The sequence below is a fragment of the Trifolium pratense genome, linkage group LG6, assembly GCF_020283565.1.
Source record: "Trifolium pratense cultivar HEN17-A07 linkage group LG6, ARS_RC_1.1, whole genome shotgun sequence".
Classification (NCBI taxonomy): Eukaryota; Viridiplantae; Streptophyta; class Magnoliopsida; order Fabales; family Fabaceae; genus Trifolium; species Trifolium pratense.
The window spans coordinates 19585858-19608991 of NC_060064.1; the positions used below are offsets into that span (position 1 = coordinate 19585858).

At 32.9% G+C, this 23134-nt stretch overlaps 3 protein-coding genes across 3 annotated transcripts; all 3 read left to right on the forward strand.

Moving 5' to 3' along the window:
• Window positions 1–392: 392 nt before the first annotated feature.
• Window positions 393–1497, forward strand: LOC123891877. Its single transcript, XM_045941751.1, has 2 exons — window positions 393–959; window positions 1050–1497. Exons 1-2 carry the CDS (start codon window positions 393–395, stop codon window positions 1443–1445), a joined length of 963 nt encoding a protein of 320 aa, XP_045797707.1. The 3' UTR covers window positions 1446–1497.
• A 3844-nt stretch (window positions 1498–5341) lies between these two features.
• Window positions 5342–6446, forward strand: LOC123889889 (uncharacterized protein DDB_G0271670-like). The gene has a single exon (XM_045939398.1). It carries the CDS (start codon window positions 5471–5473, stop codon window positions 6053–6055), a length of 585 nt encoding a protein of 194 aa, XP_045795354.1. The 5' UTR covers window positions 5342–5470; the 3' UTR covers window positions 6056–6446.
• A 10619-nt stretch (window positions 6447–17065) lies between these two features.
• On the forward strand, window positions 17066–22667 carry LOC123889373 (stress response protein NST1-like). The gene is made up of 4 exons (XM_045938673.1): window positions 17066–17254; window positions 17376–19020; window positions 19332–20374; window positions 22225–22667. Exons 2-4 carry the CDS (start codon window positions 17545–17547, stop codon window positions 22343–22345), a joined length of 2640 nt encoding a protein of 879 aa, XP_045794629.1. The 5' UTR covers window positions 17066–17254; window positions 17376–17544; the 3' UTR covers window positions 22346–22667.
• Window positions 22668–23134: the final 467 nt, after the last annotated feature.

Below are 23134 nucleotides of genomic sequence, written 5' to 3' on the forward strand. Positions count from 1 at the left end.
CCTTACAAACTCAACACTAGAATTTACATAGAAAGAGGAAAAAGTAGCTTTGTAATTTTGAATAATAGCGCCAAACTCCGTAAAGTCTTTCTTATGATAACGAAAACTTTCAACCACCAATTTGGAATCTAGTTCAAAATCAACAGGACCCAAATTGAATTCATCCACCGTAAAGTCTTTCTTGTTGTTATTGATTATTGAGTAAATACTCCAAAATTATCAAGAACTATTGAATCTCTTTTAATTAAATTTTTTGGGGGGGGTGTGAGGATGTTAGGAAAACAGCTTGGGTAAATTGGAAAACTATTTGTTTACGGAAAGAGTATGGAGGTTTGGGGGTGCGGCAGTTGCGGGAGTTTAATTTGGCACTGTTAGGTAAATGGTGTTGGAGGATGTTAGTGGATCGAGAGGGGTTGTGGTTTCGTGTATTGGCAGCGCGATATGGGGTGGAACGAGGGAGATTGAGAGATGGGGGGAGGCGAGGGTCTTTGTGGTGGCGAGAGATAGTGAGCATTCGGGATGGTGTTGGAGAGTCAGGGGGAGGTTGGTTCGGGGAGCATGTTGTTAGGATAGTGGGGGACGGTTCAAATACTCTTTTTTGGACTGACCCATGGGTGGATGAGAATCCTTTATGTGAGCGATTTGGTCGTCTGTTTGCTTTATCAGAGACTAAGTCGCGTACGGTGGCTGAGATGTTCTCGTTAGGGTGGGGGTTGGATGGGGCGGCTTGGGTTTGGCGGAGGCAGTTGAGGGCGTGGGAGGAGGACATGTTGAGGGAGTGTCAGTTTTTACTTGCTAACATTTCTTTACAGGCACAATATTCAGATAGGTGGCGGTGGCAGCCAGATCCTGACACAGGTTACACTGTTCGAGGAGTTTACCAGCTTTTGACTACTCGTGACTCGGTTACTTTGGATGAGGCAGATCATCTTATTTGGCATCCTCAGGTTCCTTTGAAGGTATCCATCTTTGCGTGGCGTCTACTTCGCGATAGGTTACCTACAAAGACAAATTTGGTTATTCGAGGCATCTTATCTTCTTCAGCACAGGTGTGCGTAGCTGGTTGTGGGGAGGCAGAGTCGGCTCATCATCTGTTCATCTCTTGCGATTTTTTTGGTTCTCTTTGGGCTTCGGTGTGCACGTGGATTGACATTTCTTTGACGGACTCCAGTACTATCCGGGCCCACTTCGTTCACTTCACATCATCATTTGGTGGATCACGGACACGACGGTCTTTTTTGCAGCTTATTTGGCTTGTCAGCGTATGGGTTATATGGACGGAAAGAAACCATAGATTGTTTACAGGCTCAACTAGCACTTCTCTCCAGTTATTGGACAAGATCAAGTTATTTTCGTATAGGTGGTTGAAGTCGAAGAATGTTACTTTGGCTTTAAACTACCATAGCTGGTGGTCTAGTCCTTTGTTATGTTTGGGCTTTGTATGATGTTGATCTTTTATTTTTCTTTTCTGTCTTTCTGTAAACTCTGGTAGTTCATCTAGGCACACCTTGTGCTGAGATGACTATTTTTAGTTTTAATATATATCTCATTTTAGCTTCTTCAAAAAAAAATGTTTCACCGAAATATTAAATATGAACATATCTTTCATCTGCGGTCTAAATATTGATTCACTATATTATTCCATTTAAGTTTAATTACAGTAAAATATCACAAAACTCAATAATGAATAAAAGGTTCTCACATATATACTCCTTTCAAATTACATCACTTACATATATGTCACAAAATCATTTTTCCTGATGTTCAATACTAGAATGCAATTAATTTTTCACACCAAGATTTTCTTATGAAAGTATTCTTTTTATAGTAATCACAAGTTAGTGTGTTTTTCTGATATTTTGATTGTGTGATGCAAACTAAAAAATTAAAACCTATTAATACTCTATTGTTTTTTTCTTTTGTAGGAAAAATATCACCAATGCATTCATAAGAAACCACCTTTTTCAATAAAAATTAAATAAATTCGTCAAAAAAAAAAATTAAATAATGAAAAATTGATTTATCTCATAATATAGTAGATCACAACATGTTTTTGAGTTATAGTTTTAATTGTATATATACACTATTTAAACTACTTTTCAATGTGTTTATGACATTGATAATAGTTAAATATAAATATTTCACACTTGCCCCATAAGTACTAATAGTAGTATTTAGTTTGAAATTTCATATTTCTTTCACATTTAAAAATGTGAGTGTAACCGGTAACTACTAGACTACTAGAGATTTCACACTTTGTGATGATTTATGAACATATGTCACAGTTTTGTTTACATTGTTGTGTCCAGGGGCGTCTCCGAGTTTTAGGAAGTTCTGTGCAAAATATAAAAGTGACCCCTTAATAAAAAAAAATTAAAAAAATTATCGATTTAAAATGCATATAATATATAAAAAAAAAACATTATTGTAAACATATAAATTATCAATATTAAATCTTACATTAAATTAAATGGAACAAGAAATACAAAATAATTATCTTTGAATATAACGTCAAAAAGGAACATCATAATCTAAGATTAAATTTTATGCAAAGATTAAAATGGACTAGAACTATATTTACGAGTATAGATAACTAATATATTGATACTCATGATATTTATGAACATTAACAATATATAACTATTATTTTAGTGCCTAAAAATTAATCTATTAATATACATTTGATATTTTATAGGTATAAATAATATATAAGTAATATTATAGGACCTCAAAATTTTGAGTTGAGGCCCTCAAAATTTTGAGGCCCTATACCGTCGCACACCTCGCACATGCATGCGAGCCTCCTTGTGTCATTGGACATAATGTATCTAGTCTAGTTGTAATTGGTTGCAAAATCCTCTAGAGATTTTGGATGTTACTGAGCGCAACAAAAAGATCATCAACATAAAAAGGAAGCATTCAAGGCTACCCTCCAATATGTAGCCATGAAGAAAGAGGTGGTTCCTGGGGATACTATTACTAACCCAGTCAAGATTGACACTCTACAAACAGTTCCAACACACGCGGTGATTCTGTGACGGTGCTTCGTGCTTTTGAAAATATGAATGTGGTTCCTTGGGATTTACGGAATCGTTGGTCGAATCGTTTGCATCTTGGTCTTACCTTGAAATGGTCTCATATTTATAGAGAAGAAAATGCTTATGTGGATAAGTTTGTTAGTCTTGGGCATGCTTACACGCAAATGAGGTGGTGGGAGACTCTTTGCCATCTATGTTCAGGGACGATTTTCTAAGAGATAAACTAGGACTCCCTCAATACCTAATCACTTGAACTTTGTTTTTCATGTTATTTCTTTGGGGTAAGGCCTAGTCCCCCTAATAATTAATATTATTTTTTCCTTTTTAATATAATATGAGACATAGATAGAGGATAATGAACAATGGGGTGCCAACATAGTTGAGATGTCTATTTCTACCTAGATATTTAAATGCTCTTAATTTATAAAAAATTATAAATAAATAAAATATTAAATATATAGATAAAATCAAGTAACTGATATATACTTAATATCATAAAATTTTAGTGAAAATGTAATGTCTCTCTTTTGTTATTGTGGAACATTAATATGTTGTTCATCCTGGTCTCTTGAACACAAGTTAAGTGTGTTGTAGCCAGATCCAGATTGTATGCAATAAAAACTGCATGCAGTAAAGAAAGATCTAACCTTCTAATTAAGATTAGACGATTCAGATATAAAATAGTCATACAATCTAATTTAGTCTTCTTTATATTTGGATCATCCGATCTTAATCAGATAACCAAATTTTCCCTGCATGCAATCCAATTCTGTCGAAGTCTAAGAGGCTTATAATTTTGTGAACTTCAATTTTGGGCCCTAATTATAAACTTCAACTTTATAGCTTTGTTAGTTGTGACATTCACAAAAAAAATGGACACATGTGAAGCATATATAGATATTATTAATATGGTATCATGTCCAAACACTAACTGCCACACACTTTCCTTAAGTAGCACTCACAGATACAGACTACAATCCACTCAATGTTCATATCATCATAAATGATGGAGATGGACCATACACAGCAATGTTGATAGTTAGGTGATCTTCTCTTCAATTCATTTAGTTCAATTCAATTTCATTCATAAACCTACTTTTAATTAATTAATTAATTAATTAATTAAGAATGGCCTAGATATAAGTCTTTCTCTAATATTATTAAATTAATAAACCCATATGGCCAATTTCAGTTTGTCCAGTCTTCATCATAAATGGCGTAAATTCGTGGAAGTTGCATGTGAAAGGCCCGTAACACAAGAAAATTCTTAATTTATTAACTTACAATAATACCATTGGAATTAAAGAGTGTCCCTTAATGTGGCAGGCATACCCCATGTTAGCTGAGGATTAGGTTCGTATGGAGTCAAAAGGATAGAATTTGATGTGTAGTAGTATTATTATTTAAATCGTTTGATCGTGATCATCGACAGTTTATATTTTTAATTTGAATTTTAAAATAAAAATTCAAATTTAAAATCTAAACCGTCTACACTTAATTTTGGATGATCCAATTACAGTGATCACATATAATCAAACTGCAGTGGATCCAAATCATGTTAATTAGTTATGGAGGGACTATTTTCTAGTGCTACTATATTCTAAGTTTGACTCCCATGTAGCCTTAAATTTAGCAAGTTCTTTGGGAGTATCATGCTGCTAGATCAAGCAACTCATGTGGGATACCTTTAAAGTCTACATATATCAAATTATTTTAAGAAGTCTTGTTTCCTAAAATTTTTAACGTTGTTGATGCATGCATATATAACCAATATTAATACTAATATCTACCAAAAGTTATTAACTAAATATATTTATAGTGAAATCTTTCATCATCAAACACTTTTTTTTTTGTATTCGCAACACAAGATTCGGAAGATTTTGAGTTCAATTCTACCCAACATAGTAATGTTGTTATATGAAATTTAATTGAAATTAGTTACATTTTTGAGAATGTACTTTCTTTTAGGATACCTTAATATCGCTATGAAATTTTTACCACTAACTATCTTTGTCGAGGAATCTGTGAGACACATAAAACACGTAAATTCTCCTCACACGATCAAATTTTCTTCATACACATGAATTAGAAATCAAATTTCTGATCACATATTTAAAGTTTCCAAGACTCTTATCAATAGAACCAATTCATTCTTAAATGAGGATGCACTTCAAGATCTTAAATATAAACACCGTAAGCTAAAATACCAATAGTCTCAATAATAGAGTTGCATTGCATGTGTTCCAAATTAATTAATAGTAAGAGATATATATGCAAAAATGATGACTTCATTTCAATGTGACACTTAACACTATTATTTAAATTATTTAAATATAAAAAAGACAAACTCTAAATCTCTATATCATATACTTCAAACCCATTTCACATTATTATTCATTGAAACACAAAGTTACCAAAATTCTTATTCAAAGATGTTTAGTTCCAAATCTGAGCAACAACAAAAAACTATCCTCCAAATCAAGCAAGATGACAAGTTCTTTTGCAGACTTCTAACAAAAGAAAGTTCCATTTCCAATCCATCTTTTAGAGTAGCTATTACTGTCCCTTTTGTTTGGGAATCTCAACCTGGCACACCAAAATACACATTCTCTGAAAAAATTCTACCTCCTCTTACTCCTCCACCATCTTATTTTTCATGCAAAAAAATACCAAGTAAGAAAAATTCAAGATCCAATCTTTTTCTTGCACTTTTTCCAAAACTAAATCTTAAAAAAAATATTAAGTCTTCTTCGTCGTCATCTTCATCTTCATCACCTTCGAATTCGCCTTATTATTCTTCTGCTTCATATTCTTCTTCCTCTGAGTCTTCATCATCAACATCATCGTCAACCAAAATTGTCCCGAGAAGACGACGTTTCTTAAGCTATGGTTCATCTTTCGAGTTAAGAGGAGAAGATGAAGATGCTACTTCACCTACTTCAACACTATGTTTTGGTCTTACTCGTTCAACTAGCACTATGGCTAATAGTGGATTCCTAGGATTCTCCAAAAGGTAATCTTAATGGTGGATTATACCATCGACAAAGGTGGTTATACTAAATTTGTACGTGCGTGTTTAAAATCACAGTGAGTTTGACAAAGTCACAGTGTGATTTTCTTGAAGCGTTGAAAAATAGTTTTTGCTAGCACACTGTGATTCTGTAAAATTGTTGTCAATTCAAACATTTGCTTAGTTAGAGTTTATGTGTAATTAATCTTTGATTTGCTTTTCATGTTTAAAGAGCAACCAAATTTTCTAGGATAGTGAGTTTGTTTCTTGTCAAATAATGGGTATGCTTAATTCTAAAGTGTACTTTGATGTCTTAAACATACTATATTATGTTTAAACTATCATATATAGTTTATGGATCTTTGAAGGTCTATTGAATCCATGGACCTTAATTTCAAGCAAGATCTTGTTCTATCTTCTTTTGGTTTTTTATGTTATGAGTTTTGTTGTTATGACAATTGAATCATAATAGTTGATATTAAGAACACATTACACATTAATTTAAAAATTAATAAGAAAATGTGTCAAAAAATATAATAGTCAATATTCATTAGTAATTATAAATGAATTTTTCAGCTATCTTTTTCTATCACTTATTGTGCTTAGTTGGACCAATATTTGCAAAGCTTAGTTTTAAATTATCATACATGATAGATACCAAACATGATATTGAGATTAACCTATGAGCGCAAATTAATGAATAAATATGATCGAATGTAACTATATGTCATTGTCGATATTGACACTAGTCAACCTTTAACTTAAATTGTCGGTGTTACATAGGTTTTAAATTTCCCCAATTTTAGTTGATTTATTTAAAATTAAGTTTAAACTAAACTGATTTACATTTGAGTACTCTAATCCTAAGTTTGCAATAAATTTTACAATCTAAAACAAATTCATCTATCTCAAATGAGTTTAAAGACTAACAATCCAAAACAAATTCTTCTTTCTCTATCTTCTTATATGAGTAGCACAAACACTTCTAATGAAAGACATGTCTAGTGTCCGACACTGACACACATGATTACATTTAATTAATTTATTTTCTCAAATTATTTTCAGTATCAACATATTAACGTCCATATTTGTGTTAGTGTTTGATATGCTTCTCATATATTCATACATTATGTCATATTATAGAACAATTCAACGGTTGAAATTTTCCTATGGCTGCATTGCCACTATTCTCTACTAGCCGTCCCTTTAAATAATTGAAGGGACAGAACAAAATTCTCAATTCAACATATTTGACATATTACTGTATTTTTTTCTTAATAAGGCCAATTTTAGTGTCCTATATTTTTTGTCATAATCTCCACACCATCACTCATTGCAAAAGCAAGAAATTGGTAAAAGTTTCTCCCATACTATTAATTTGGTCTTAATTAAAGATGACGAATAGTTGTTCTGTTTGCAGTGACTTAGTACTAATATGTTGTTGTGTCGTGTAGTGTAGGTAAAGTAACCTTACACACTTTTAAGGGTTACCATTCATTTCAACATTTCTCGTGTGTCACGGATTCATGTAGGAGTACAAAATGAATATCCCTTAGTCATAAGAGGACATTGCAATAAATAATACTAGGAACATTGTTATTTTTCAACCACTTATAACGTTAATCAAATCAAATATACTCAATAGTATATACCTCAAAAAACATTGGTTGGTTGATGTTTGGATGGATGGATGGTGAGTTATGACAAATTTTACCACTATTTAGTGTCACGGAATTAAATTCTTTAGCCTAGGTTAAATTATTGGTGTGCCATTTTTTTTATTTTTTTTTTACCACGGTATCTGGCCCGACTGAGTCGTCTAAACTGATTTGGAGGTCAGTTCTGACATCATGTGGTTCCAACCCTCTCCCAATCACAGCTGCGGGGATCAAATTGCCATTTTAATTTACATAACATAAAATAAAACTTCATTATTGAAGTTTTTTTTCACATTTTTTAGTCCCTGAAGTTTTTTACGTCAATGTTTTTAGTCCATACTTTTCATTTAACTTGTATACTTTCACATTTTTTAATGAGTTTTTGTATTCATGTTTATAACATATGATGAATTATTTATGAATTTTTATGTGAAAAAACTAAAAAATTCATATTTAATTCATCTTTTGTAACAGAGATTCATATAATTTACTAAACATGACCGCAGAAAAAATTTAAAATTTAAAATGGTATGCACGAGTTGAATAAAAAGTACGGACTAAAAATATTGACGGAAAAAACATCAAGACTAAAAAGTGTGGAAAAAAATTTCAGGAACTAAAATAAAATTCTATGAAACTATAGGACCAAAAACATATTTAACCATTAGTTAAGGATACAAATATAGAAATTTTATCTCGTAAATTGTGCATTCAATGTTTTAATGATGTGAAAAGTTATTCTCTCTCATCATTAACTTTATCATTTGTTTCCTTTTTTAGTATGTTTAACTAGTGCCCCAGGGACACTGTTTAGCATGACCCAAAGTATATATATACCACCATTATTTTTAGAAATTTAGGGCTCGTTTGGTTTGATCGAATGAAAGCGGGAGAAAAGAAATTGCGCAAACCAATGAATGAACCTAGACTAACTTTAATCAAAATTCATTCATTGATTTCCGTAATTTTCTTTCCTCCTACTTTTTTTCCTTCATACCAAACGGACCCTTAAGGTTCCGTGTGTTGAGACATCTTTTTGAGTTTATAAGCCCATGTGATTATTTGTTTCTCGTCAAAGAAAAAAAATGCTCATGTGATTAAAAAACATTATTTCATAATATATAACAATTTTTTATTAGTTTATACTTTAATTTGATAAGTCAATTAATTTTCATCTCAATTTTACTCCAAAGTTTATACTTTAATTTGATAAGTCAATTAGTTTTCATCTCAATTTTACCCCAAATCCAACTTGTATCTAGACTCCAAAATAGTAATTCTCATTTTTGTCCTTTCATCTAATAAAAATAAATATTAGTTGAACATATTTTTTTATGTCAGTGATATTTAACTGATAATTTTATTCAATACTATAAATTTAATTATTTAGATTATTCACCGTAAGTTATAAGCTAACTTATAAATTATTCCCTATAAACTATAAGCTATGTAATTTTGTCAAGTAGTGCTTAAATGTTTATTAGTTTTCACCATCAGTATCTAGCGCACTGGACCGTATAATCTAGTTCGAGAGTTAGTTTTGATATCAAGTGATTTCAACCCCTACCGATCACAATTGGAGAGGATCGAACTGTGATCCTTCATACAAAATTCAGCGTTAATTATTACTGAGTCAACTAATGATTTATAGTGCCTAAAATGTTTAGATGAGTGGTAAATATGACAACATTGCAATGAAATCATAAATTTATTAAAGCTAATTCAAAGTGTAGCATGATAGTTCATGTTATACTTCCAATTTGGTAGTAAATTCAAACGGACATGTATAGTTTATATAGTTTCTTGAAATTTCCATGATATTTCAAAGAGACACTTAATACCTAATGTAAAGATACTGAAAAGGAAGGATCTAAATGGTAAGGTATAACCACCTTATACAATGTATTATGGATTAAAATAAATACTTGTTGATATTCAGTGTGCAGTGTCTCTTTGCTTACATTATAATAATATGCAAATGCAATTCCAGGAAAAGAGATTGAAGGATACCCCAACAACCAAACACTTGTTTGATCTTATATAATAAATGTCGGTAGAGAAAAACTTTAGCTTCACCCACCCATGTGCATATGGGCCACTCTATGTGTGTGATACATGTACATATATAGAAACCAAATAATTACTATAATTTGATATTTGATATAGTAAATCAATCTACAAGAATTTACCAAGGATAAATTTTCCATGGTAAGATTTTTGAGTCACTTAAATGGGTGATTAGGACTTCTTTATTTTAGGACTTTTAATTTGTATGTTAAGATTAACTAAAAGTTGATTGGTATGTTTCATTATCCTTGGACTCATTAGATTATGTTTATGTCCCCTAATTTTGTATAATTCTATTTTCCTTTTTTTATTAATAAAATAGAAAGATATAATAATAGAAGCGGAGTCTGTTTTGTTTATCTGATGTTTAGATGCTCCTCAACTTATTAAAAAAAATTAAATCTAAATTGTATACGAAAAAAATTACGTCGGTGAAAATCCATATCCAAAGTAGTATAAATTGTGTAAAACTCTTTTGATTTTTTCTTGTTAGCATATGAACTTTTAGCTACATTTTGATTGAATTGACTAAAATTCTCCTAGTTTCTTTTAAATTTTCAACTACTGCCCTTTCCATTTTCTTGTCTTTCCGTTCTTCATATTTGACAGGGGTACATATAACCTGAGTTCACATATGTTAAGAGTCCCACATCGGTTGAGAGATGGCCTGACTAAATGTTTATATACTAGAGACAATCCTCACCTTACAAGCCGGTTTTGTAAGGATGAGTTAAGTCCAATACTCATTTCTAAGATGGTATCAGAGTCTCTCCACGATCCGCTGGGCCACCTGTTATCAGGTTTCCGCTATCGGGTCACCCACCGTTTATATCCACGCACCAAGCCCAATAGTGCTGGGCGTGAGGGGGTGTGTTAAGAGTCCCACATCGGTTGAGAGATGGCCTGACTAAATGTTTATATACTAGAGGCAATCCTCACCTTACAAGCCGGTTTTGTAAGGATGAGTTAGGTCAAATACTCATTTCTAAGAACATACACCAACATGAATTGAATTCATGAAGACACAGAGATGAAATGAGTTCACGTAAAGTAAATGTTAATGAAAGATATAGAATGATATTAAAAGTGGATAAGTGGATGTCTGGAGTTCGACCTCGGTTCCTGCATATAAAATGTAATGTCCCTACCAATTGAGTTAAGCTCACGGAAACCGCCCTAAAATCACATGTTAAAAAACTAAATATAAAAAATTTATCTTAAAATCCTGTGTGTTCAACTTTTTTAAAATTCAAAATATTGTTTTTTTCAATGTTAAATCACTTTTGTATTCCTTAACATTGCCCTTAGAGAACATAGCATGACCCTATAAAAAATAAATACAAGGTTAGGGATATTTTAGGCATTATATAAATAAATAGTTTGTGACAAAGGATGTAACTATGATGGAAGGGTGTAACTAGCAAAAAAAATCTAATTATTTTACTCTGTTAGTCTAATTAGCTGTGTTAAGGGATTGTTTCAGTTTAATGGGTCTTACCAGATTCTGGAGTGAGATTCATGCAAAAAAAATGGAGTCGGATTGTTTCCTTTTTATTTTTATATATTTATTTTGTTATTTATTAGGTGTCAAAAAAAGTTGATGTGGTACCTGAGTCACCTAAGTGATTTTTTTCCCAAAATATACCCCTCTCCCTCTCTTATTTCCCGTAATACACCCCTCTCAATTTTTTTTCCCGTAATACACCTCTGACAGAAGATAAACTTGGTAGCACCATTTGAAATGGCTACATGGCCATGTGATAGCGCCATTTAGAATGGCTACATTGACTGGAATCTGCTTTTTCTGTCTCCTTGACTGCTTTTCTGACATGTAGCCATTTGAAATGGCGCCATTGACCAAGCATAGCACCATTCCAAATGGCGCCATCTCCCTTGTTTTTTCCTTTCTGCTGCGCGTGGCTTGCTGCATGGGAGGAGGAATTTGAAATTTTTTGTGGCACCGGAGGTCATCGTAGACATCGTAGACATTAGGAATTTTAGTGTTTTGTTTGTAATTAATTATTTATTTATATAATCGTCTTGTAATAAATTTTTTTCCATCAAATAAAAAAAAAACAATTTCTTTATTCATCGAATATTTGTTCATCAAATAAATAAAATCATTGCAAAAAAATTCCTAATCTCCTCCTCCCATGCATTATTCAATTTGCTACCCGTAATGATATAATAATAAATCTAAATGTATATTTAAATTTCAACTAATTTAAGAGATTAGGAACTGATGGTACAGAGGTATTTCAACTAATTTATTATCATAATCATAATCATATTACTGCTAATTCAACTAAAGTTTGCAGTAATTTTATGGGAGGTCATCCCTTAGCAGTAATCATGTTGGAATGGAAAATATCATTTAATGTTTCCTAATCTCTTAAAAAAATTTCATGCATTCAAAAATTTTCAAATCTCATGCATTCAAAAAATTTCAAATTCCTCCTCCCATGCAGCAAGCCACGCGCAGCAGATAGGAAAAAACAACAAGGGAGATGGCGCCATTTGGAATGGTGCTATGCTTGGTCAATGGCGCCATTTCAAATGGCTACATGTCAGAAAAGCAGTCAAGGAGACAGCAGGTGCAGAGGAGACAGAAAAAAGCAGATTCCAGTCAATGTAGCCATTCTAAATGGCGCTATCACATGGCCATGTAGCCATTTCAAATGGTGCTACCAAGTTTGTCTTCTGTCAGAGGTGTATTACGGGAAAAAAAATTGAGAGGGGGGTATTACGGGAAATAAGAGAGGGAGAGGGGTATATTTTGGGAAAAAAATCCACCTAAGTGGCTTGCCACATCAACATTGACTTAGTTAAAATTGACCTTTTGTAAAAGAGAGCAAACATATGAGGCTAAAAGTGCTATTTTAAAAATTAAGAGGTTAAAATTGCAAGTTTGTGAATCTTAGAGGCTAAAAGTGCAATTTAACCAATTATATATTATTGGGATGCAGTAAACATTTTTTTATATTTTAAAGTAACAATTAATTATTGTACAAAAAAAAAGGCAATTATTTAGAGATAGAGAAATATTGCAAATAAGGTCCTTGTAATGACACAAATGAAATACTCCCTCTGTCCCAAAATATAAGGGAACATTGGTCAAAGAAAGTTGATGTATTTAGTCCAAATAATTTAATCAAATACATCAACTTTCTTTGACCAATTTTCTCTTATATTTTAGGACGGAGGGAGTAGTAGACAAATAGTAATTAATTTCATTTAAAATTTGTAAAAACAAAGATTAAAATTATCAATAGGTGCAAATAAAGAAAAATTATAAACTAAGAAGGTGCAATTATCGGTAGTTGTTCTTGAAGTTTTTAGTGTGAATAAACCTTCAATTTAATCCTTGAACTATCGATCTCTCTTAAATTTGGTCCCTATACTATAGAAATATTTTAAATGGTTCCTAAACTATTTATAATCCATCAATTTGATCCCTCGACTATCATTTTCTCTTATTTTTTAAATGAACTGAAGGACTAAATTGATGTATTAATAATAGTTTATGGACTATTTAGTATATTTGTATAGTCCAGAGATCAAATTGGAGAGAGATTAATAGTTAGGGACTAAATTGAAGGTTTATTCTTTTAGTGTCTTGTACAAAGTATGAATAACAAACACGCACACACTCATACACTATATAAATTGATTCCAATAACCAAAATAATTTTAATTCCTCTATTTTACAGGTTATTTTATATACCTTTATGCAATTTCTCAATGAAGAACTAACGTGCCAAGTATCCTCTTGAATGAAATGAATCCTAATAAGAAAATTTCTCTTCCGACCCCACATTTCTTTTATACGTCTCTAAAATTTAATTTTGTCCTTCAAAATTCAAAAAAATTGGAACACAAAATATCGATTTTTACGAACCGAAAAATTCAAACTTCGGTTTTTAGAAACTGCTCGCTAAAAACTTCGATTAATGTTAACCGAAATGATCCTTTATATCAGGAAAGGTCTGTCACTTTGTTATTCTTCATCAGTACACAACCAAAAATCTCATTCGAATCAAATCGGTTTTCACACGCATTTAAGGCTTGAAATCAAGATTGAAAAATATACTAAGGGTGTCTACACGAGATCTTCTTCCATATCTAAACATAGAAAAATAAATTCACAATCAATACAAACTTATAATCTTTGATAAATTCAAACTTATAATTTAATCAAACATTTAATTCTTACACCAATGGAAACATAATTCATATGGAGAAACATTTCAATTCACTAAAACATTTTGTCAAGCACTTAGAGTACAATATAATAAAATTAACCTCATATTCACGTTTAACTTAATATGCAACATGCATTCATGCTAATATCTAATCAATCTAACAACTAACCAATAATCAACAATTCAAACAACATAATCAACAATTTAACACAAACTCAGATATAAATTTGCTAAGGGGGAACAAAAAACGCATAGAATTGAAAATGTTGAGGATGAACACATAGATTGATAAAAAATATATGGAACTTATTTGATGAAGTATGATTTGAAGTTGGGCTCAAAATTGCGCAAGAGAGGAGTTAGTAAATGGTGATTTCTTCAAAAAACGTAACTGATATCAGAACTTGAGCTTCTATTTCTATATCAATTAACTTCGGTTACATAAACCGAAAAAAACAAGCGGTTTCTATTAACCAAAATATTTAAACGATAAAAAAAAAATCGATTAGTAAAAACCGAAAAACCTTGCAATATCAAAAACGTCAGTTCGAGGTATAAAAGAAATGTGGGTTAGACTTCTTGGTCCATTAATCTCTCTATCCATGGACCGCTTCCAACAAAGTTGGACTCAGGTCTAGTTGACTTGTACTCTCGATAGCATATTGTCATGCATTTACACAAACAATTACATAAAATAATAAGTTCTACGTCGCATTTGCATAATAATTTGTATAAAGACAAGGAATCATAGACCAACAAGCTGCGATTATGTGTTTTCCTAGTGTGCCATTTTTTGGGGAGAAGAATCCTATTCGTGAAAGTATATGAGAAAATGACCCTTGAATATTCTCCCCATATTTTTTCAAGATAAATTTGTCCACTATTACATTGTTATTTTTAATGGATAATCCACTTTTCATTTACAAAGTTGGACGCTCTTTATCACATTTTTTGCTGCGGAGTTTACGGTGCAACTCTACATCATTTGAATAAAAAACTAAGTCATAGTTGATTAAGCAATAAACAATCTTGAAATGGAAGAATACCTCATAAAGGACCTCCCATTGTCAAAGACGAAATCAACTAGTACGAGAAGTACTATGAGGCTATAAAATAAAAGCATACAAAAGACATAGTCCTGGATAAACAAAAACCTTACAAAACACAATCACGCAATAGGAAAAAAAAAAGGGGACACGCTAGAAACAGCAGCAGGAACAGGGCAGAAAATTCCAATAAGCAAAAAACCAAGCAACCAAACACACTTCAAAAGCATGGAGAACACTAGCACACTGTCCGCAAAAACCAGCAAAACAACTACACAACAACTGCACATCATCTCAGCATACAATCACCCGGGTTCCAAACCCATTCATATTATTTGCGGACAGTGTTAATTTGACATATTATTTGTCTCCAAAATTAAACAAACATTGGTTTTCTACCGTACCAAATCACATTGATATTCATATCCAAAACGATATGAGGCATATTTTGAGCCGTAAATGAAATTTTCCTATGTTTCAAAAAAATAAAAAATTAAGTATACAATATTCTATAACATCCGCTAAATAATGAAGGCAGGACAACAAACTTTGTTCGCCGTTTGATCTGAATTCCAATAGTGGAACAGCACAAAATATGCTACACGGGACTGGAGAGTTCCCCCAAATCTTGTTACCCACCAAGGTGGAGTACAAGATTTTGTCCACTGGACAATAAAGAAAAAGACAATATTGCCCGTATAATTGTCACTTTTTCAATACCACAGGCTGTACATTTTTTTTTAATAAAATTATAACAATGTTTATTTTTTTAACGAAACCATGCTTTTGATCAGTACTTGGTAATTGTTTCTAGTTTGTCCACTTATTTTTAATTAAAATTTTAGTTTGACATTTTGTGTGTTGCACAATAATATATTCAGATTTAGTAAAAAAATAAATAATATATTCAGATTTAACATATAATTATAATTTTATTTATGCATTAAAAAAATTATATAACATGTTTTTAATTTCATAATATCATAATAGATTTTTGATAAATAGAAAAAAATTTAACAGTTTGGAAATTTTGATATATTTATTTTTAAGGACAATGTACGGTTCCATATACATAGTTCTTACTGTGCTAGATACATGGATGCAGTTATTTTTATTTAAAAACAATTTTCTTTTTCTTTTTTTAATTAAAAATATAAATAACTACCTTTTTGTGAGAGGAACAGTAAAAACCACATCTAAAGAAATACATATAAGTTTTGTCCTATTTTTAATACTAGTTCCAATAAAACATTACACAATAGAGAACATTATAATAATTTTGAACATTTTTGTCCTGTGCTGTACATCGATTACCAAACAATGTCAAGAACAAAAAATTGTCCAGAACAAAAAGTTGTTCTGTGACTCACCTACATGTCCAATCCTATTTTGTCTGTCCTGTCCTTTATTGCGAATCAAACGCAAAATTATAAAATTATGATTTACTTAATAAGTAAATATAAAACACGAATTAAGTGGAAAGATTATTAATCTTACCATCTCTTTTACACATATTTTTAAAAAAAGGTTTACTTGTAATGAAAAAACTTTTTTTAATTTAAAAATAAATGCAAATTTTAAAATAAAATAATTCAGAAGTACACAAGTTTAATCTTTAATAACTAAAATACTAGCTATTAGTAAAGTTTTATTTACTTTTTAGTCCATCTAAAAAATTTTATTTGGACAAAAAGGTCACCAATTAGATTTTTTTAATTAATATTCAAGCTTTTTGAATATTTAATAATAATATTCAAGCTTGGAGCGTATTAAGCACACTAAATTAAGAACCGAGTTTAATTGTTGTGCACCGTCGGTGTAAATTATTTTTGCACATGCATCCAATGACGCGTTGCCACGTCACATAATGAATGTGACACATCATGTGTTTTTAATGACCATACATGATGTGTCGGTTTTTTATTGGATGCATGTGCAAAATAACTTTACACCGACGGTGCATATAAATTAAATTCATTAAGAACCGGTTCTGTTCACCTTGATCGGTCCAACTTACCCCAAAACCACCGGTTCACTTTTTTGTCTTTCTAATTTTTTTATTTTTTTTTTATTTTTTTTCTTTCTTGTTCTTCTTCTTTCTCTTCTTATCTCGTTTTTCACATATACTTTCTCTCTCGAACACCGACCCACCCACAAATACACCGACCCGAAAATTGAACGAGTCAAGTTCAGCTCCGAACCCGTTTAGCTACCTCAAATGAACGATGAATCTGTAAGTGTTCGATTCCTATTCCATTTCGCTTTCTGTTGATGCTTTTATTGCCATAGTTGAAGCTTATTAGGGTTTCTGATTATTATTATTATTATTTTCCTTTTTTGTTTTGATATTTTAGGGTTTTGAAGTTTTGAACTGTGTTGTTTGATTTTGAATTGGAGAAGGAAGTTAAAAATATAGGGTTAGGGTTTTTCTGTAAAGCATTGGTTTAGTTTGAGGGTATATTGGGAATTGATTGTTGTTAGGGTTTGGATTGAGACGGGAAGATTGGCGTGGGTTAGAGGATAATGTGTATACTGTGTGTGATTCAGAAGTGTTCTCGCCGGGTTGCTACAATGCTACCTTGGTTGGTTATTCCTTTGATTGGTTTGTGGGCACTTTCTCAGCTTCTGCCACCTGCTTTTAGGTTCGAGATTACTTCGCCTAGACTGGCTTGTGTTTTTGTGTTGTTGGTTACTCTGTTTTGGTATGAGATTTTGATGCCTCAGTTGTCGGCTTGGAGGGTGAGGAGGAATGCTAGGCTTAGGGAGAGGAAGAGGTTTGAAGCTATAGAAATGCAGAAACTGAGGAAGACAGCTACTAGGAGGTGCCGTAACTGCTTGAATCCTTATAGGGATCAGAACCCTGGTGGGAGTCGGTTTATGTGCTCCTATTGTGGCCATCTTTCTAAGAGACCAGTTTTGGACTTGCCTGGGTTGCAAGAGTTGCAGATTTCAAATACTGGTATAGTTAAGGATTTTGTTGGAAAAAGTGGTAAGATATTGAATGGCAAGGTTTGGTCTGAAAATGGGTGGATGTGCAGTCAGGACTGGTTGGAGAATGGAAATTGGGCTGGTGGTTCTGTTTTAGGTAATCCTATCAACTGGAAGATGTATGGGAATTGCAGTGTTTTTGGGGGAGATGAGCATTGTTTGACATCTAGGTCATATTCTGGAATTCTGGTTTTTGTTTGCAGGCTTTTGGCATCTTTTTTCTTGACCATTAGGTGGCTTTGGAGAAAGATATTTAGAATTCGTTCAAGGGAAGAGAATGGGGAAAACCTCATGGCAAAAAGGGATGAGAATGGGGAAAACCCGAATGAAAGTAGAGTGGAAAGAGCACGCAGGAAAGCCGAGGAGAAAAGACAGGCTAGGCTAGAGAGAGAACTTTTGGAGGAGGAAGAGAGAAAACAGAGGGAAGAGGTTGCAAAGTTAGTGGAGGAGCGTAGGAGGCTGAGAGATGAGACAATGGAAGCTGAAAAAGATAAGAGCAAATTATCACATACCAGTAAGGAGAAAGACCGAAGGAAGGAAGCTGAAAAGAAGCGCCAGGAAAGAAGAAAAGAGAAAGATAAAGGGTCTAGTAAGAGCAATTCTGATGTAGAAGAGATTGAAAAAAGTGCTACCAAAGAAAGTGAGCGAAAGCGGGACTTTGACAAAAAGAGTGAAACTGATCGTAGAGAGCATCAGAAATCTGGATTAGAGAGTGGCAAAGGACATAGTACAGATACTGCACATAGTAAAAATTTTGTTGCAAACAGTTATAACCGAGGAAGTACTGGGACAAGGTACCTTGATCGCATGCGTGGTACAATTTTGTCTTCTTCAAAAGCACTTGGTTTTGGAAAGGGTGCTAATATTCCTGCTACTGTGGTGAAAGAAAGCAAGTCTAACAATTCCGTAGATCATGTTCATACTGCTTCCAGCAGGAGAGATATATTTCCTCCTGAACGTCCAGCTGCTAAATCCAATTTGAATGGAGATGCTAAGAATATCAATCATTCTGTAAGTTATCATCCTTACCGTCTCCTTTTCTTTGCCTTTTTACAATACTGTTTTCTGGCTATTCTGAAGGTTGATTGATATTGAATCACTAACTTTCTATTCAAAGAAATTTCTTAAACTTAAATGCATTTTACAGACTTGTATTGCTACTTTTAGATTTATTAATTTCATGTAGCATTTTGACATACAATCTTTGAGATTTGTGAAAAGTGAAAACTAAATGGTGCTCTATTTAGTTTGAATTTCTTGTTACCTAGGATAAGCAATTTCATAGAAAGAGAATTACATGACATTATGATTGTTCTCTGCAGGTTCTCCCTGAACCACAGCCACGGGCTGTACCTAAAATGTCATGGCAGCAATTATTTACTCGTTCCTCATCTGTTCCTAAATCCTCAAATTCAAATGTAATATGTAGACCAAATTCCAAAAGTCAAGTTGAAGCCAAAAGCCCTCAGTTATCTGGCCAGGCACCAATTGCACAATCATTTAACAACCCAATTCAGTTTGGTCTTCCATCACCATTTAATATTTCTACTCATCTTAATGGTTCAACTAGTAGTAGTAGTAGTCTAGGTTTCTCTCCTGCAATTGAACCTGTATTATCCCCTGTTGTAAATACATCACATGAGTTTAGGTATGAAGAGCAAGAGCTTTTTGAAGACCCCTGTTATGATCCAAATCCATTATCCTTGCTTGGACCTGTTTCTGAGTCACTTGATAATTTTCAGTTGGATTTCGGAAGTGGCTTTATGAAAGACACAGAAGTAATTAAACCTCGCTCTTTAAGAAACACATCTGGTACTGACGTCAACAAGCCATCTCCAATTGAGTCCCCATTGACCCGAGAAAAGAATAACAGTTCTAATAGATTTACTAGTACCCCCCAGCCCCAAGACATACATCCATTTCCTTTGGATGATGCAGCTGCAATTGAGAAGGGAACATGGCAGATGTGGAGTAGTTCACCTCTTGGTCCGGAAGCTTTAGGTTTTGTTGCTGGCCCAGAAAGTTGGCTTTTGTCCTCACAAAGGAACCTACCAACCATTGGTACCTTTATTCCCCCAGCATGTCAGAAGACTGCAGCTACTGTTTTTAACAAAGACGATAATATAATTTCCAGTAGCTATTCTGCGCAGAATGTTTTTCTTCCTAATGGTAACAGTGGCAGGACCATCAGCCCCGTTGCAGTTTCAACTGGTTATGATCCTTGGTTACAAAAAGGTCTCTTTCCACCTATATCTTCCGGCCTTAAAACTCATGAGACTGCTCAGAATGAAATGATATATGGGAGTCCAAGTGGATCTTCTAGCAGCAATGTGCTCGAGTGTTCTCCAGCTAACGGTTGGTCCAAGTGAGTAAATCACCGTTTTGCCTAATTTTTCCTATTATTGCATGGCTAATTTAATATGTCTGTTGTTTATGGATCTACCATGCTATTAGAATTTTATACTGTTACTGTACATGTTATTGTTTAAACTTTAACCTTATTATGCTGTTTCTTGAGTTATTGGTTATTATGTTGAACTTAGTCAATCAAACTCAGTCGATCAAAATGTAATTTTAGGAGTGTGAACTCTCACTATCCAGAGCAGTGCATATTGCTCTAGGGCATATATGAACATAATGATTAAATCATTTTAGTATTTCCTTACAGAATGCAGGCTTATAAAGGCAAAGTGAGATACAGTGAGTGTAGGCAAGTGGGAAGTGTATTAAACAAATTTATATTTATTCCATGTTTTGAATATAAATGAACTTCCTTTGATGTACATTAGGAATTGTTTACCATTTGATTACTTGCTTACTCTAATAATAATGTAAGGAGGAAGGCTAATTGTCTAAGAGTAAAACAAGATATAGCATTTTATGTGTTAAATTGGCAGCCTGAGTTTTATGAGAGAAGAATCGGGAGTAAAAAATTGAACAAGGATCGGAGTTGAAGTAAATTGAAATAGATTCTTTATATGCCATGCCCTATGAAGCACGAACACTCCTCGGATTAGGCGTGTCCCGGTGTCGGACATGCGTCGGTGGTAGACACAATACCGGCACATATTGATTACATTGAATTATGCCATTTTCTCAAATTATGTTCGGTGTCCGTGTCATGTCCGGTGTCTGCATCCATGCTTCATAACTATGTGGGCTTATAGAATCACAGCTTATATTAAGCTGTCCATAATTTTGTGTTGTCCATGAAGGCATGAACATTGTTGATACACACGAAAGGTAATTTAAGTAGTGTAATTGAAAACCATGTTGTCATGTTATGTAGGATATTAGTTAAATGCATAAAATACAGGCAAAAGAATTATAGAATTCAGCTGCTAGTAACCTTTTCAATGCTGTTTTGTTTAGTAAAATTAGATTTCATAGAATTTTTGTCTAGTCTAACTCAACCCTTACAAAACCGGGTTGTAAGAAGAGGACTGCCCCACTTATAAACTTATATTTAAGCCTTATGTCACATCCAAAGTGAGACAATTATCACACCCCCACGGCCCTCCCTCTGTGATTGAACATCTGGAGCATGACCCAAGTCACCCGGTAGAAATTACCTAATCTAGATGACCCAATAAATTTTGGATAGGCTCTGATACCATCTTAGGATATTATGGGTTGAGCCTAACCAACCCTTACAAAACTGGTTTGAAAGTTGAGGACTGTCCCCACTTATAAACTTATATTCAAGGCTTATCTCATCCAATGTGGAACTCTTAACAAATTTAACTGCAAATTAAATGAAGTGATTTAATCATGAAATGAAGTGATTGGGGGTATCTAAGGCATCTGGGGTGGGGCTGTGTTTTTGGTCTCTTTTAATTTTTTGCCATTGATTGAGTCATGTGGTATAGAACTATAGAACTACGTAATTGCTAAATCCTAGTTGTAGGCAGTTTTATTATGCTTCCTATTTCCTAAATATAGCTTTTTAGATAAACACTCATCTAGAAAACTGTCATAAGCTGCTGACTTTTGAACTAGATAAACAAAAGGAACTTTTTAATCATAATGTCTTGCAACTTGCAAGGTCTTCTGGCTTTTTGTGACACTATTGATTTCTTTTTACTTAATGCCTGTAAGGACATTGACCCGGATGTGTTCTTATTTCAAGATATCCATTTTTAGTGTTAATAAAAATGGTTTATACTCATGTTCTCACTGGTTGATTAACAGCTTGTGATATCTGTTTCTTTGCAGAAATGAATGGTTTGTACATGGTTCTGGGCAAAGCATAGGGAATTCATCTGCGTCAATTCTCCATAATGGTAGTCCAAAGTATCCATCATCAGATGTACATTCATTTTGGTCATCTGATTAGAAAGATGGTAGTGACAGGGTAAGAGGGACTTTATAAACTAAACTGTTCTTAAGGCCAATTCCATTTTTTTGGGGGTGGGGGAGTCTAGAATACTGGAAGCATTGTATCTTCCTTTCTTGTTTATGAAGGAAGGTTGATGTTTACTTAATGTTATAGCATCGATAGGATTACATGCACGTCGTGCATGGCTTTTCTAAGGCAGGTAACAGAGGTGTCCCCTTTTTGATATGAAATTGTTCTTTGGAGAATGGAAAGTTCACATTCCCTCCCTTGTCACTATCTTCAATTATGACATCTTAATGAAAAATAAAACTTATACTAACATGATCCGCGTCCATTATAGAAATATTCTCGTGTTTCTGCCTGTTTTATTATGTATTATATTTGTTCACAATATCCACCAAGTAGGTCTGATTTGGCCAAGTCCTGCTTTTAACAATGTTGACAAATTAATGGAAAGGATCCTCCAAAAGGTGTTGAAATAAGTTAATGTTTATTTTATAGACACACCCAAAGTTTCTATTTTAAAAATGGCAGATTTGAAATGTACCTTGAATTGGTCAAGTACTGCATAACTAGATGTCAGTGTCAGGTTCCTTTACTTTTTCTTTTTGAAGTTATACTAATTGTGTTACTTGTTAAAAAATCTAACTATTTTATAATATATAAAAAAAAGGTTTATAATTGACTTTTAAGAGCTTTATGACCATGAGAATTATTGTAATTATAAAATGTCCTTTTGTCACGTTTCATACTAATTGGAAGTGTTCTTTGTAGATGGTATATTTT

Excerpts from the sequence above, each read along its gene's own strand:
- LOC123891877 (XM_045941751.1), top strand. The coding sequence starts at position 393 with ATGTTAGTGGATCGAGAGGGGTTGTGGTTTCGTGTATTGGCAGCGCGA. Across the intron at positions 960-1,049 it reads ATCCTCAGGTTCCTTTGAAG|GTGTGCGTAGCTGGTTGTGG; the intron begins GTATCCATCTTT and ends TCTTCAGCACAG.
- LOC123889373 (XM_045938673.1), top strand. The coding sequence starts at position 17,545 with ATGTGTATACTGTGTGTGATTCAGAAGTGTTCTCGCCGGGTTGCTACA. Across the intron at positions 19,021-19,331 it reads CTAAGAATATCAATCATTCT|GTTCTCCCTGAACCACAGCC; the intron begins GTAAGTTATCAT and ends TGTTCTCTGCAG. Across the intron at positions 20,375-22,224 it reads CCAGCTAACGGTTGGTCCAA|AAATGAATGGTTTGTACATG; the intron begins GTGAGTAAATCA and ends GTTTCTTTGCAG.
- LOC123889889 (XM_045939398.1), top strand. The coding sequence starts at position 5,471 with ATGTTTAGTTCCAAATCTGAGCAACAACAAAAAACTATCCTCCAAATC.